Consider the following 17,052-nt stretch of genomic DNA (forward strand, 5'->3'; position numbering starts at 1 on the left):
CCCCGCCCCCGGCGCGCGGCGCTTAGTCCCACCCCCCGCCGGGGAACGTGCGCTGCGCGCGGCCCGCAGCCAATGCCCGGGCGGCGCGCTGGGCCCGCCGCGCTTCCGCCCGCCGCTGGGTGGGCCTCGGGGGACGCCGCCGCCGCGGGGCTGCTCCGGTGCCGGCCGGCCTCCGGGTGAGTGGGCCGGGCGCGCGTGGGGGCGGCTGGGGGAAGCGGCGGGCCCCGGGGGCCGCGGAGCCGCACCGCCTGGCCTCCAGCTGGGAGGGAAGAGTTGGAGCCTAGAAGCCGGGCAGCTTTCTCGGCAGCCGGCGAGGAGCCGGAGAAGCGTCGGGCCGCGGCATCTCCGGGCGAAGCCACGGCCTGGGCACACCGGCGTGACGCCGAGCGGCGTTCAGAGGCTTGCGCGTTGGCGTCAGCGGCCGTGACCGCCGGGCGCCGCGGCGCGCGTTCGATCCCGGGCGGCCTGGGGCACTCACCCCGGAAACACTTGTTGGACGCGGTTACGAGAAACTAACTCTCTTAATGCCGCGTCTCCGGTCGAAGCGATGCGCGTGTTTCCAGGGGAGACCGTTCGTGCGCGTCCCCCACGTGCCCTGGCTGCCCCCGGCCTGGCCGCCGGCTTCTCCGGGATGACCGGTGTTCCCCGGTCACTGGCACTTTGTTCCAGGGCCTCTCAGAACCGAGGAAACGCCAGCATTGCGGCGGGAACGGATACCCGTTTTGGCGGTGGTGTCGTCTGAATCCCATAAACGGGAACACTTAGGGGAGAAAAAACCAGTTTTAGGGGAGTTGACGGGTTAAAGGAAGAAAGACTGTTTTAACCTTATCGTGTCACGAGATTGAGAGACAAACCGTATCCCTTGACCACGTAGATGTCCCTCCCATGTTCCCCCCAGGCTCGGTTATTTAAAAAGCAGTGATTTGAACCCAGCCACTGTTGGGAGACGTGACATTGGGTGGCAGAGGCTGGCCACTCACAGTTCACTGGCTGGGTCCACTTTGCCTTTTTTGACTTTGATTCAAGTATACTTAGCAAACATATTAATATCAGGTGTGCAATACGAGGATTCAGCAATTCCGTACATTTCTCCGAGCTCGTCAGGATAAAATATTAATCCCCGTTATTGGTTTCACCCATCCCCCCCACCAGCCTCCCCTCTGGCAACCATCACCAGTTTGTTCTCTGTATGTATGTAAGAGTGTATTTTCATCTTTTTCTTCGTTTCTTAAATTCCACACATTAGTGGAACCATATGGTATTTGTTTTTCTGATACAACTTAAAGTTCTGTCCAGGTCCATTCACTCTGTCGCAGATGACAAGATTTCATTCTTTTTTATGGCTAAGTAATATTCTGTTCCACATATGTATCCGCATACTCCCCCCCCCGCCCCCAACACACACCTTTATCCATTCATCTGTGGGTGGACACTTGGGTTGTTTCTCTATCTGGGCTGTTGTAAATAATGCTGCATCTTTGCTTTTTTTAAAAAATATAGGTTAGAAAAAAATATATATATAGGTTAGTTTATTCTGTTAGTACGTTTAGCTCCTCAGCTTTCACTTTGGTTTCATGATAGAAGAAAATGTAGGTTTTCCCTTTGAGTGTGAGTTTTCCTGTCCCTGATTCATGAAAAACTTAACATGGTAGAACACAAGCTTTAAGAAAGGGATTTTAATTTATTTTTTCAATAAGAACCATAAAAATAAGTCTTGTCCATCTTACCATGAAGTCAGATGTTAAGGATTATTTATTACCTTCATCAGCATCTGCAAATAGCATATTTTGGTGAGTGTGTTCTATTTCAGAACAACTAGAGAATGATCCTAGTAACACTCACTTTGTCAGAATAAAGAGTGTTTAGGTTCCCAGTTCTATCATTGTTGTTTCACTTCCTTTCTTTCCTACAGAGCAAACATGAATGTTGGAGTTGCTCACAGCGAGGTGAATCCAAATACCCGTGTAATGAACAGCCGGGGTATGTGGCTGACATACGGGTTAGGAGTTGGCTTACTTCATATTGTCCTACTCAGTATTCCCTTCTTCAGTGTTCCAGTTGCTTGGACCTTAACGAATGTTATACATAATCTGGTAAGAATTTCATTTTATACTAAGCACTTACAAAGTTTAGTGCCTGTTAGGGACTCAGGGAGGAAGAAATAGGGAGTTACTGTTTAATGGGTACAGTTTAGGTTTGCGAGGAAAAGAGTTCTAGAAATGGATGGTGGTGACAGTTGTGTGACAATGTGAATGTACTTAAGACCACTGAACTGTACACCAAAAAATGATTAAAGTGGTGCATTTTATGTTACATATATTGAAACAATTTTTAAAAGGTTACAGCTTTATGTTATAAAGAAAAACATGTGACTTAGTTTAACAGTTTTATTATATAGATATAATTCATAGTCTATGTAATATAAAATTTGCTGACATAGTACAGTTCAGTGATTTTTAAATTATGTGACAATTTTGAAGACTTCTAATCTGGGAGATGATTTTTTTTTCTATTAATACTTCATATTTAAACATTGGGCCTTTTTTCCTAAGTAACACTTTTTTTTTCTTCCTTTTGGCTTTATGGAATCTAGAAAATAGTAGGTCATTGTAGCAAAAATTACAAGATACTAATTCAAGCTACTGTTATATATTGATTAACCAGAATGCTTCAGAAATAATTATGGGTTTTGATTAATAACCATCTTTGATTTCAATCCTTGTTTAAACAACTTCAGTCCTTTCTAAATTGTGTAAGTATGCTTTCCTTCTTCAGTATAGAAATTTTGAGCTTAATCATATCTTGTGTGATTGAGGATCTTATGGTGCCTTAGCTTTTTCATGTTGCCTGTGGTTCTTTTGTATTATAGGATAGCTCTACAAAGTATCAGAGGTTCAGTTGATTCTACTAACCATGTTATGCAGCCTTGAAAATTGTCTATTTAAAAAAAAAAAAAAAACCGTTGATAGTGACCTTTCTTAACAGTGTATGACAGCAGAACAAAGGGCGAGAAATCCATTAGTTGATTTTTTTTTTAATCTTTTTTAACTTTTTTTTTTTTAATTTTTATTTATTTATGATAGTCACAGAGAGAGAGAGAGGCAGAGACACAGGCAGAGGGAGAAGCAGGCTCCATGCACTGGGAGCCCGATGTGGGATTCGATCCCAGGTCTCCAGGATCGCGCCCTGGGCCAAAGGCAGGCGCCAAACCGCTGCGCTACCCAGGGATCCCCTATTAGTTGATTTTTAATTGAATTCAGATTAATTACATATTTGCTGAAAGATATCCAGAAAATGAAGAACTTGGAACAATAAGACAGGAAAGTGCAGGGGAAATAGGTTTTTTTCTTCTTTAATTAATACTATTTATTTCCTATCTTGTGAAGATTATTTGAATTTGGAGGAGGACAAGGATAATGTGGTGGTAAAAATATATGAATGTCCATTTAGTCCATTTTATGCAATGGACTTTGATAGGGCTATTTTTAAGTAGTAATTTCTCTGAAATATTTGACAAAAATTATATCCCTTTACTAGAATCTCCTTTGGCTTTCATGGGATCACTTTATTTTTTTTTTCCTGATTTTTCCTTTTCTGTTTCTTGCACATTCTTCCTTTTGTTTTCCTCTCCTAGATGCTGCTGTCCCCAAGGCTCTTTTCTTCCATCTCTTTTTATGCTGTATGTTCTTAAAGATTACTTCATCTGTCCATATTTGCAGTTTCTATCTGTAGAATGATGATGCTCACATTAATATTGCCAGATTACCGTGCACCTTAAGCCAAGCAATTATAAATTGAACTCATTCCTGATCTGTCCCTTACCACTCAAAACCTGTTACTCTGACTTTGTTCCTGATCTAATCTAAAGGCACCACTGTCTGCCCAATATGTCACACCAGATAGCTGAATGTGAAAAGTGAAGCAATTCATATAATGAATTATCCAAACTGATACTGTTTTGAGAGTAAAAGGGAGCTTAAATAATAACTAAGGAAATAGGTGTAAATCAGGACCATTCATGCTATCTAGGATACATGGTCACTCTACTCTTAGATTAACTCCTTTTCCTCTGTATTCCATATCCATTTAGTCAAAGCCCTGCTTTGCTGTCTCTCAACTTGATCCCCACTGGCATTGCTATAATTTGTACCCTTATTTTTTTTCTCAGGTGGATTATTCCAGTAGATCAAATGGTTTCCTTGATGTTCCTCTACTGTTCTCCATTCCAACTTGGCATAGAATTATTTTCAAAGTGCATATATACTCAAATCATGCTCTAAGTTCTTCTTTGATTCTCTATTCTGTTCATAGTAAAATAACAAGTTCCTTACATGGCATATAAGACCAGTTGATAACAGTACAGAGGCAAGAAAAGGACTCAATCTTACCTCAACGTATCTCTAAACATGAGTATTGCTCTAACAATAATGAAAATTATCTTGCCCTCATCTTTTTGCTGTGGCTTAAGCTCTTTATCCACTATTTTATTTTATTTTATTTTATTTTATTTTATTTTATTTTATTTTATTTTTTTATCCACTCTTTTAATACTTTCCCTCCATCCTCTCCTGCAGGCTGATTTCTCCTCATCCAGGAAAACTCAAATATCTCGTTTTCTAGGAGGCTATAGAACTCCCATGCTATATTCTTTTATCATGTATTTATCATAGTTTTATAATTGAGAATTTGTCTTTTTTATTTTCATGTCTCTGAAGATCTATATAAATGTTTGCTGGATTAGTCTGTATTGTTACATAATTTCCCTTCTCCAATGGCAGATGTATTAAATGTACTTTAGAGTCACCCTCTCCCCTTGCCCAGATGTTTTCAAGTTGGTTGAGATTTTGAAGCACAGTATATGGCCATGAGGAAAGCATAGGTAATTGACAACATGTTGGGAAGCAAACTTCTGACTTATTAGTCCACCACACTAAAAACTTAACTACCAGCCATTGATGTAGCAATTAACGTGACTCCAAACTTAAGTTCCTTTTGAAGATAGACAACATTAAACCAATTAAAAATGTGAAATACATACTAAACGCTTTTAAATGGGAGAAAACAGACCTAGTTGTTATCCCTGGTTAGAAAAAATACTGTCTTTGCCTTTCTGAACCATACAGTAGAAATCTGTAGTGATTGTTTTTATTCATTTTTACAGTGCTATACTTCACATTTAGAGGTATTAATATGGGCAGCCCCCGTGGCGCAGCGGTTTAGCGCCGCCTGCAGCCTGGGGTGTGATCCTGGAGACCTGGGATTGAGTCCCACGTCAGGCTCCCTGCATGGAGCCTGCTTCTCCCTCTGCCTGTGTCTCTGCCTCTCTCTCTTTCTCTGTGTCTCTATGAATAAATAAGTAAAAAATCTTTAAAAAAATAGAGGTATTAATATTTCATGAAATTTTTAGGCTGGCTTTTAACATGAATGAGAATTTTCTTCAGTTTGAGCCAGTAAATATTAACAACCAACCATGAGCTACATATTTTTTCCCCAATTCTTTTGATTGGGGTATAAATCATCCATCACTAAATTTTATAGAAAACCTATTAAAAATAATGGGATAGAAGATATATGGTAGATAAGATTTTATTCTATTTAACTGAAAAGGATATCTGATACTCTGAATATTCTAAACACTAGAGATACATGTAGTTTGAAGGAAATAGTGAGAGGTGGTTTTTCTCTTTAATGATTCTAATACATGCGTGGATTAGAGTAGAAATTAACTTTTTTGGATCACACATACTCCTCAGAATTTAAAAGTATTCCATTTCTGTTTTATTGTCTCCTGTAAAGCCCATGTGAAAATGGTTTCCTTATGCTTACAGAATAAACATTCCTCAGCTTACTGTCATCTTGGCTTAATGTCTAATACTTGCTGTGTACCAACCCTTGTTCCTGAGGTATTCAGGCTAATGAGAGAACAAACGTGTAAACAATCCTAACAAAATATTGTGCTATAAATGAAAATATTTTCAATTAAATTCCATATAAGCACATAGGCTTCTACTAACCTTCAAGAATGAATTAGTTGACAAGGTAGCATCACGGCTTTTGCCTCAGCAACAAAAAACCTTTCCCTCTTTATTGGTTGAATACTCTGATTGTACCTTTGATGGCAGTTTTTGCCCTACATTCTGGTTGCTTATGTTAATATTGAATATATGTCCCCTTGTTTGCTTTCCAGGGGATGTATGTATTTTTGCATGCAGTAAAAGGAACACCTTTTGAAACTCCTGACCAGGGTAAAGCAAGGCTTCTAACTCACTGGGAACAACTGGACTATGGAGTACAGTTTACATCTTCACGGAAGTTTTTCACAATTTCTCCAATAATTCTGTAAGTGATGGAAATCTTAGGTATGAAGAAGATTGGATAAGAGGAAGCTGTCCTTTTATTATGTTGAATTTCAATTAGAAACAGTATTTGTTGAAACTTCTACCAATAAATAGCTACCTTAGAGCATAAAATACAGGCAAAATCTTTGACAGGCTGGTAATAAACCATGTTTTACTTCAGTCAATAATATATGGAGACAGTATAATGTGCCCATCAGTATATTTAAACATTCTAGGATATACAGGTCAAAATGTATTCTAGTTCATATTTTTGAGTTGCTTATAAGAAACTTCTACACATAATCTTATTTTGTCTTATGTTCAGATTAATCTCCCTAAACAAGGATTTGGATAATTTCAGATGAATTTCATTGACCCACACCTCACCCACCCCACTTTAGATGTTCAAACTCCTTGGGAGAGACTGCTGTATAGTTTATAAACAACAAAAGTTAGGTTTTCATTGTAGAACAGACCTGGGATGAATCCTGTGTTTATCACCCAGCTTGCTTGGTTTGCTCATAAATGAAATTCTAGCTAATAGTACATAGCTCAATATGATGTCATAAGAAATAAATTAGATAATATCTATCTTTAAAGCATCTAACCTTATATTACCTCCTATTATTTGATATTCAGGGCCCTCCACAAAATGGTTCCTACCTTTATGTGAATATTTTACTGCCACCCAACTCCCACTTGGTCTAGGTCTTCTAAGCAGCACTTCTTGATACTTATGTGTAGTCCTATTTTTATGCCTTTGTTCAAATCATTTCTCCCACCTGAAATACCTTCTCCTTTCCTAATTTATCCTTCTTTTACTCTTTTTTCAAGATTTAAGTCCTACTTCCTCAATGAGGTCTTTTCCTTAGCACCCAACCTTAAGTAATAATGCTCTGTTTTGAACATCATTAATATTATTACATATCTGTTATTTATGCCACTTTGTATTATCTCCGGTTTTGTAAATGGTTTGTTTCTGCAAAAAAATTTATAAGTACATAGATTGCTTTGAATTCCACACTCAGTATAGTTGCATACGTCTAGCAGATGTTTTAAATACATCTTATCAAACACTGTGTACCACGTAGCTTATATGTAGTAACACATCCACGATAAAATCAGTGCAGTCTGAAGTAACTGGAAAGAATTCTTGGAGGCATTAGGATTCCTTAAACTGGGACTTAAAGGAGGGCAGATTTTAGACAGATGTGCAGAGAAAGGGAGGCATATTCAAATGAAAAGAATAAATTGATAAAGTGGTAGGTTTCTTTTTTCTTATATTGATAGCACTTTGAGGAAATTTTTTAAATTTTTGTTTCAGCCCTATATAAAATTAACATCAAAAGCTAAATGATTTGTATGATCTAGCAAAGATAAATGCAGTAACAGTAATAATAGTTATTTAAACAGCCCTACATTTGGATTTTAGCTCTACTGCTTTGTAGCTGTGTGACTTTTGGCCATTTCTTTGAAAGCCTTGGTTTCCTCATCTATAAAATATTGAGGATTGCATTATAATTAATGTAAAAAACCTGACATCCTGAATTTTCAATAAGAGCTATCACAAAATAGTCAACTAAGATGTACCTGTGTACATCCGTATTTCTAAAAATATATTTTTGACCAACAGGTATGATTTCAAATTTCTGTGATTAAATTCCTTATATAACTGAAGAGACAGCATTAAAGTCATCTATATAGCATTGATACTTTTCAGAGTGCTTTCACATTTTTTTATTTGATCATCATTTGTCAGGTAGGTGGGGCATGCAATGTTATCCCAGATTTTTAGATAAAGAAACAGGCTCAAATGCATTACCTTGTTCAGGATCTTGCAGCTAGTTAGAGTCCATAGCCCAGATGAAACCCTAAACTTCTTTCCTGCTTTGGTTTTGCATCCCCTTGGAGGGTTGTGTAGGTTTTTGTGTAAGAACCAAGTAATTTTCATATAATTTACACATACAGTTAATTTTCATTAAAAGAATAAAGGAGGACATATGCTACAGTGTGATGAGAGGCCATTCCAAAAAGATAAGACTATTTCCAACATATGAGGTTACAGATTAAGCCCATAATGATTATGGGAAATCAAATGAGCTTACTAAATGCAAGTGGTATCAGTGAAGGAAGTGTAAAAACAGTTGTCAAGGATATGAAACCTAGAAGAAAGGGTTTAGACTAAAGATTGAAGAATATGGTTTATTCTCAAGAAGTATTCTCTGGTTATAGTTGCAAAATTGGTGGAAAATTAAAGAATTTCTCTTTGGATGGTTCTGAAAATCATGTATAGAGCTCTCTGTGATGTTTTTAGCCATACCTGAAAATAGCTGTTCTTTTCTAACCACAATACACAAGACGTTTTTCTCCCCTTCCTAGAACTTACTGACAGTACTTAGAGGAAGTACTGTACTAATTAGACAAATGCCTATATGCAGACTAACTTCTTAGTTATGATCCAGTGAAGTATGATGTTTTAGTCTTACATCCTATTGATATTAGGATACTCTCAGTGGCCAGATGATGTGTCCACACTCTGATGTACCCTTGGGTAAAACTAGACCTTCTGACTTGATTTATGGTCCTAGAGGTAGCCTAGGTTTGTTAAAACAAATTCTCAGATGTTGAATGTCTTTGAATGTGTACATACATTCAGTTACAGCAAGCAGCTAGAATTTTACCACAGTGTCTTTTTCCAGTTGAAGTGGTTATCGACTTGTTCAGCTACAGTATGGAAATGAGAATATCAAAAGGGCAATCAAGTATTTATTTTCTTTCAAAGATACTGAGTTGTACTAATGTACTAACACCCCATTTTTCACAGCTTTATAGCTGTAGCTTCTAACCTTTTAGTGGGTCACAAAACTCTTTGAGGATATGATAGATGTTTTGGACCTGGAACTTCTCTTCAGAATCATACACACAAATACAACTATACCTGAAATTTCAGAAAATATCTGAACCCTAATTTGGAAGACCTCTGCTTTAAAGGTTGCTAAGTGCAAACATACTCCTATTTTTTTTTTTTTTTTTTTGAGATTTATTTATTTGAGAGAGAGTGCATGAGCCGGAGGGGCAGAGGAAGAGGGAGAGAGAATCCCAAGCTGACTCCATGCTATGAGATCATGACCTGGTCCAAGAGTTGGAGGCTCAACTGACTGCACCACCCAGGCGCCCCACAAGCACATTATTTTAAATGCATTCAACATAGTTGCAGAAATGCAAAATGTGCATATATGCCTCCACTACTATTTTTAAATAACAGTAAAAGGGACTGTAAGGAAAAGGAAGGGAACTGAGTGGGGAAAAAGTAGAGAGGGAGACAAACCATGAAAGACTCCTAACTCTGGGAAACAAACAAAGGGTTGCAAAGGGGAGGTGGGCCGGGGTTTGGGGTGACTGGGTGACGGCCACTGAGAAGGGCACTTGATGGGATGAACACTGGGTGTTATACTGTATGTTGGTAAATTGAACTTCAGTAAAAACAAATGAAAAAAAAATGTTTAATCCCAAATTAATTCAGGCCCCAAACTGTAAAACTGTTTTAGTGCTCGGAAGTGATTCTGCTTTTAGGTATTTATGTTTCAGTGACCTTTGTTTTACCTTTAAATTTTTTTTTTTTTTTTACAGATTTTACATGTTATATGTTTTATATTTTTAATTTTTATTTCTACAGATATTTTCTGGCAAGTTTCTATACGAAGTATGATCCAACTCACTTCATCCTAAACACAGCTTCCCTCCTGAGTGTGCTGATTCCTAAAATGCCACAGCTACATGGTGTTCGGATCTTTGGAATTAACAAGTATTGAAGTGTTTTGAAATGGAACAAAAAATTTTATAGCTACTCAGTTTTCTATAAGGAGTGGTTAGTAAACTGCACTGTTTCTGTGAAAATGTGAAATGAGAAGTATTTACATTGGAGGGCCAGTTGCTGGTTCTTCATAGGCTGTTTTGAAGTGCAGATATTTACTAGAAGATGCCTCTGTTTAATGCATGTGGTATCTTTCTGAAGAGAGGCTTTACAGGCAGGCTGGGCAGGCCCAGCTTATAAGTTAAATGGCTGTAAAGTGAGGGTATAGTAGATAAATCCAAGGAAATAAGAGATTTATAAGACACTAAGACCAGCTTAGGTTATAACGAGGGGGCATTATGTTAGGAAAAGAAAATTTCCAATCACTCAGTTTAAGCAGACATGCGTGTAAACCAGAATCATCTCTTTATAAGTTTATTGTAATTTTTATTACCATATGTATTCCTTTTGTGTCATATAAGAGGATATTTCCCTCTTGTTTTATACAGGCCAATCCCTACTTTATGATTGTACTTTTTTGCTTTTGCTGGTTCAACATTGTATTGATGGATGAGGTCATTTTACATTTATTTAATTACTGGGTTCATGAGGCCCTACCTTCATGACTGGTGATAGAAGACAGCCAGGCATCTTACAAATAGCCTCTGAGTCAGTCTTCTAATTTTGGAACAGAATGGGTTTTGCTGCCTTTCCAGACACAAGGCTGCTAAACCAATTAAGAAAATAATTTATTTCACAGTTAAGATATATGGTAATTTAAAGGTGTCTGTTTATTTGATTGTTCAGTCTAATTGTTAAAGTCTGCTGCTGTTTAGAAAAAGAAACATAAAATAGAGAACTATACGGCCAACCTGTGGTCTAGCAGAAACTGCTTTTCTAGCAGTAATACCAAAGTAAATAATGGAGTCTTCTCTAGCAGATCTGCAGTATAAGAAAACATTGTCTTTTCTTAGACGCCCTGCTCTCAATACCCATATTTTGCCCATTAATGTTTTACCTTTCATTACATGGGTCTTAGTCTTGGTGTAGATTAACCCAAGTGGTAACTGTTTCCAAAGCAGCAACCATATTGAATTCCTGTAACTTAGAGAATCTTCCTATAGTTGACATTAATTGCCACAAATAACTATACTTTGAGAAGAAAACATGTCAAAAACAAAGTTCTGATATGGGATGAAACTGAAAAATCCAGTAGTATTTGTAAACCTGAGTGAAGAGAGTTACAGACCAACTGAAAAATCAATTTATTTCAATAAACTGACTTTCTAGGGGTATTGATCATTGTTTTGTATTTCCAAACTATTGAGTTTAGAAATCAGTTGTATAATAATGCTTTTATATGTTTGTCTTTTCCCTTGTATTTTTTAAACCAGTAATCTATACTTGAATAAAATTTTTCTTTCATGTAAGATTCTTGCAAATAATCTCCAAATTCACTCAGCAGTGTCATATTTATTTTTCAAGGCTTTTTTTTAAGCAACTGAATTTGTAAAATTAAGGTAGTTGAAAATATTCCTTTTCCCTTATATTAAAGGCTTAACATTTTTTGCACAGACTTCAGAGATGGCAGTTCTGTTAATACAGGCCTTTTTTCTCCACTTCCCACCCTTCAGTGTTTTAAAAATATTTATTCAATAGATGTTTGAGGGCTCACTCTGGTGTAGGTATGTTTTAGGTATTGTGGTTACAGTTCGTAAGCAAGACAAACCAAATCTTTTCCCATATAAGCTTACATTCAAATTGGAGAACAGGTTAAAAAAAAATCAATCAAAACATATTATTTCATGTAGTGATAAATGTAGTGGAAAAAAAAATTAAGCACATAAAAGGCAGGGAAGCCTACCTTAGGTCTTCTAATGTTCCTAAGGTGATTTTTGGACTAGAAAGGAGTAATAATAAGGAGGATAAGGATGGTAACAAATGAGGTCAGAGAAATAGGTAAGAGTCAGATCATATATATAGGCCTCTGTTAGCCAAAGTAATAAGCAAATTTTCTTCTAAGCTAGACAAAGCCATTGGATAATTTTACATAGATGATTAAAGAGATCTGATTTTTTTTTTTTAAGGTTACTGGCTAATGTTGAGAATAAAGTGTAAAGGAATAGGAAGGAGGAAGAATAATTGGGAAACTACTATAGGCAAGAGGTAGCTAAGACTAGGGGAATAGCTGTTGGAGTGGTTGGGAAGTGATCAAATTTGGGATATGCTTTTTTGTTCTTAACACCTAGGTGAACTTCCCAATTTTCACAAGTTTGTACAGTTTAATGTAAAAAAAAAACTTTTTTAAAAATAAAATCTATAATGACTATTACTTCGAACAAAACTAATTGCTATGCTATAATGGCTCCTATTTTCAAGTCAGGAAACAATGGCAGTTTCTAAATGTACAGGAGCTCAGGAGTGCCACTAATTTTAGCATTCATTGGTGAATTTTCCCTGCAACCATTATGGAGTTCCATGGTGGTTTTCTTCCCTATTCCTACATTTATTGGAATTCTGTAAGGAAGATTTTTCCTTTTCCTTATATTCAATCATTTGTATTATTTTGGACTTACACATACCTTATTCTTTGGCTTACAATTCATTATTGTCGTCATTAGTCTTTCCAAGTGGTTCTCCAGATTTGGCCATTGGAAGTCAAAGTTCCCAGTGGTAATTTCCAAATTGGTTTCTGTATCTTTTTGATCTGCCTCCCCTTTTTTTCTTAAACATAGAACTATATTTTTTAGGTTTATGGCACTATGGTCTACTGAACTATAAAGATCATAAGGGGCATAACAAGATGTCCTTAACTAATACCTGTATGAATTAGCCTTATGGAGTTATATGATGCTAACAGTTGGAAAAGACCTTAGAGGCTATGTAATTTCAACTCCTTACCTTACCTTGAATTTTTATTAACCATCACACCTCCATTCAGTTCTGTGTTAGTGCTAATAAAGGAAGACTTATAAGGCTGCATTCTTGTAATGGAATTTATAACTTGTTTTACATTGAACCAAAATCTAATCCTCGTTCTATATAACTCTTCAACTGTTCAACTTTTAAACTGTTATCAATAGCACTGAATAACCATTACCAGAGTCTTCACCATTTTCCATACGCTATGGTTTCAAATCTCTCCTACTAATTCCACTCTGAGTTGCAGTTTATTGTTATACAGCACTAGAGCTGACTATAAGAGGTGATGTCACTACAATGGTACCACTTCCCTTGTTCTGGATCCTTCTTTTTTTTTTTTTTTTTTTTTAATATAGCCTAATATCTTAGCTATTCTGGCAGCTACCTATCACTGATTCACCTTGCAATCACTAAAACCTCAACTCTTCAACATGTAGTGCCATTAAATGATGGCTTTCCCTCTATATACTTAATGGATTTATTAAACCAAGTTTAAGATTTCTTTTTCCTGTGGAACCTCATCTTGTTAGATTTTAGCCTATTGATACATCTCATCTAGCTCAAGTTGAAACTTATTGTCATGCAATGTATTTCTCCTATATTACATCTTTTATTAATACGTCACCAGTAAATATGACCCCAAAATGCTCTCATGCTAATCTTGAAAAAGACAAATGCAGCAACCCAGTGTATACCAACGTAGTTTTGTAATGCTTCCAACAGGACAGATATACAGAGTAATTTTCAAAACAATTACTATGGATATTACGTGTTGAGGTAGGAAATGTAAACAGGCTCAGTATTGGAAAGACAGGTCTAAAAATAATCTAAAAGGAAATTTGTAGTAGTAATGGGCAGGGAAGGAAGGCGGATAAGAGAATAGCAAAGATAAACTCTCCTTCATTTTGTCTAATGTCAAAAAGAGCAGTTCTGAAATGCCTCAGGTTTTGAATTTACTCCCTAATTTCAGTTCCAGTTAAAAATGATTCAACGGGAAAAAAAAAAAAAAAAAAAATGATTCAACGGGGGGGATCCCTGGGTGGCTCAGCAGTTTGGCACCTGCCTTTGGTCCAGGGTGTGGTCCTGGGATCTGGGATTGAGTCCCGCGTCGGGCTCCCAGCTTGGAGCCTGCTTCTTCCTCTGCCTGTGTCTCTGCCTCTCTCTCTCTATGCCTATCATGAATAAATAAATAACATCTTTATTTAAAAAAAATGATTGAACAGGTAGTTTTATATGGGGTTTAAAATTTTTCATTTTGCTTCAAATGAACACATGAGAATTGTAAACTCATTTAGAATACTGAACGTCTTAGGTATGCAGTACATAGAAGGCTTCAACTGTATAGGGCCACATTTCTCTTAAGTGTTGGGTTCACAGAATTTGATAGTATTCTTGACACTTTCATAATCTGAAATCTTTTCATAATCAAAACAGTTTAGGAGAAATACATTTGGATTCTATGTTCAGCATTGTTAATTTATTACATTTTTTGACTCATTCAAGCCTTTGATAACTAATGATACGGAAATGACTTAACCTGTAGTACTAAAGTTCTATGTAATTCTAAGTTTAGCAGATAGGCCAAGTTTATCACTATGATTGTTCACTTTAACTGAAATAATTATATCGATAAAAATAAATTCTCAATTATAAGAACTATAGTAAAAAAAACTGTATCAGGGGCAGCCCAGGTGGCTCAGCGGGTTAGCGCTGCCTTCAGCCAGGGGCGTGATCCTGGAGACCCGGGATCGAGTCCAAAGTCAGGCTCCCTGCATGGAGTCTGCTTCTCCCTCTGCCTGTGTCTCTGCCTCTCTCTCTGTGTCTCTCATGAACTCTTTTTAAAATATAAACTATGACAGGAGTTTTATAGTATGTAAAATTTCTGGCTTTCCAAATGTTATAAATTTCTTTTGACATTTTTTGAAAACTGTCCAGATTTTGCAAAAAAAAAAAAAAAAAAACTGTTGAGTGTATTATCAAGAAGATAAGTATTCATTATTCATGTTATAATTTTTTAAATGGGAACAGAAAGGCCAGATGATATAACTAGCATTGCTGAGAAAATACCAATATATCACCTACTACAGAAAACCTGAAGCAGTGATTCTGTTTTGAAACCTTTGTTCCTCCTATGGATTATCAAGTCATATGTTTCTATCATGGTACTTAACAGTCATAGGGAGTATATGGGAGCAACAAAAAGATTCACCCCCTCCTTCCCCTGCCAAAAATACACATAGACCCCACGCACTTGAAAAATAAGATCATCTGGGTAAGGCAATTTCTCAAAAAATTAAACAATTACCATATGATCCAGCTATTCCAATTCTGGGTATATACCCAAAAGAAGTGAAAGCAGGGATTTGGAAAGGTATTTGTGCGACCTATGTTTATAGGAGCATTACTCATAATAGTTAGAAGGTGGAAACAACTCAAGTGTCCATTGACAGATGAATGGATAAACAACATATATACAAACAAACAATAGACTATTATTCCACTTGAAAAGAAATTCTGACACATGTTACCACACTGGATGAACCTTGACGTTAATGCTATGTGAAATAACCCAGTCACAAAAGGACAAATAATTGTATTATCCCACTTATATGAGGTATCTAGAGTAGTCAGAGACCTAACGCTGGTTTTCAGGCGCTAGCAGGAAGGGGAAATAGAGAATTAGTGTTTAATGGGTACCGTTTCAACTGGGGAAAATGAAAAAGGTTTGTAGATGGATGATAAAGATGTTTACGCAACAATGTGAATATACTTAATGCTATTGAACTGTACACCTAAAAATGGTTAAAATGATAAATTTTGTTGCATATATTTTACAACAGTAAAATAAATCCTTTGAAGGTAAATTTGTTAAATAAGCATAATGGCTCAGCAAGTAAAAAAAAAAAAAAGCAAAATATCTTCCAAGGATGAGACGTGACTGATTGTATTACCATTAATGAAACGATTTCTAAAGAGATACTTGTCAGCAAAAAAAACTCTTTAAAAAGGAGAAAGACAAACGACTATTTTTAGCACAATCCAACCCATGAAGAATGTAAGACAGGGGGGACTCAAAAGAAATGCATCAGGCCTGAAATATTAACCATTAAGAGCCCCAGACTCATTTCTATTGCTTCCATTCCATATTTGTCAAATTCTGATTATAATTTGGATCTGGCTTTCACTGTCATTTGCTCAATACAGAGAAGGTGAGGACAGTAAACTTAAGTAACCTACCTCCTTCATCATTACATTTTTTTTTTAAATTAACACATCAGTCTATGGTCTTCACAAAGCAGTTTCTGAGCAGATTGAGTGTGTGACAGCACCCAAGTCCAGTCACTTCCAGATCTGACAAACCAATGTGAAGCCTAGGCTCTGGGTACTTCTGTGGCAAGGACACCACCCTCCCCAAGGGACTTCCCGCTCTGGGCACACACTTTCCATAATGCTGCATTGTAATCACCTAGTGTTAGTCTCAGTTCTTTGAAGATAGAGAGTGGATCCTAACTTTTATCTCTAACAACTGATGAAGTTCGTAAAGAATCCAATCAATAGGGATCCCTGGGTGGCACAGCGGTTTAGCGCCTGCCTTTGGCCCAGGGCGCGACCCTGGAGACCCGGGATCGAATCCCACGTTGGGCTCCCGGTGCATGGAGCCTGCTTCTCCCTCTGCCTATGTCTCTGCCTCTCTCTCTCTCTCTCTCTGTGTGACTATCATAAATAAATAAATAAAATTTAAAAAAAAAAAGAATCCAATCAATATGTAATAAATGAAATAATAAATGAAAATAGAATCCAATTCAGTAAGATGTAATTAGGAAATGAGTGTTGCAAAGATTCTTCAACATATAATTTTCCTCTGAAACTTAAAAATGAAGAATCAGGCAATAGCACAGACAAAATGGGCATATTTTGATTCTGGATTCCAGGGGAAGGTACAGTAGTCAGGCCGTATTTCTCGGGGACCGTCCAGGAGTGGCACTCACACCGCGGACG

General features: G+C 37.1%; 2 protein-coding genes across 6 annotated transcripts in view; one reads left to right on the plus strand and one right to left on the minus strand.

The window, feature by feature from the left end:
• Window positions 1-17,052, minus strand: part of PMS1 (PMS1 homolog 1, mismatch repair system component) — a 107,570-nt gene that overhangs the window by 88,756 nt on the left and 1,762 nt on the right. The window contains exon 1 of one of the 3 annotated variants that reach the window (XM_077884766.1): window positions 479-503. The exons of 1 other annotated variant lie outside the window; for it this stretch is intronic. The gene's annotated coding sequence lies outside the window, so the exon portion shown is untranslated. Of the gene's footprint in view, window positions 1-245; window positions 361-478; window positions 504-17,052 lie in introns of those variants that run through there. One more of the 3 variants, XM_077884772.1, reaches the window with a different exon arrangement.
• On the plus strand, window positions 23-11,561 carry ORMDL1 (ORMDL sphingolipid biosynthesis regulator 1). Of its 3 annotated transcripts, XR_013372727.1 has the most exons (5): window positions 23-176; window positions 1,913-2,093; window positions 6,188-6,339; window positions 7,972-8,097; window positions 10,015-10,235. XR_013372727.1 is itself a non-coding variant. In XM_077884786.1 (4 exons), exons 1-4 carry the CDS (start codon window positions 73-75, stop codon window positions 10,148-10,150), a joined length of 573 nt encoding a protein of 190 aa, XP_077740912.1. In that variant the 5' UTR covers window positions 24-72; the 3' UTR covers window positions 10,151-11,561. The 3 variants fall into 3 exon arrangements, 2 of the variants coding, with proteins under 2 accessions (XP_077740912.1, XP_077740913.1); XM_077884786.1 differs by lacking the exon at window positions 7,972-8,097 and having other exon boundaries at window positions 24-176; window positions 10,015-11,561; XM_077884787.1 differs by lacking the exons at window positions 23-176; window positions 7,972-8,097 and adding an exon at window positions 489-1,790 and having other exon boundaries at window positions 10,015-11,561.

This window comes from Canis aureus, chromosome 36 (genome assembly GCF_053574225.1).
Source record: "Canis aureus isolate CA01 chromosome 36, VMU_Caureus_v.1.0, whole genome shotgun sequence".
Lineage (NCBI taxonomy): Eukaryota > Metazoa > Chordata > Mammalia > Carnivora > Canidae > Canis > Canis aureus.

Coding starts and splice junctions, on each gene's coding strand:
- ORMDL1 (XM_077884786.1), top strand. CDS start 73: ATGCCCGGGCGGCGCGCTGGGCCCGCCGCGCTTCCGCCCGCCGCTGGG. Junction 177..1,912: donor CGGTGCCGGCCGGCCTCCGG/GTGAGTGGGCCG, acceptor TCTTTCCTACAG/AGCAAACATGAATGTTGGAG. Junction 2,094..6,187: donor CGAATGTTATACATAATCTG/GTAAGAATTTCA, acceptor TTTGCTTTCCAG/GGGATGTATGTATTTTTGCA.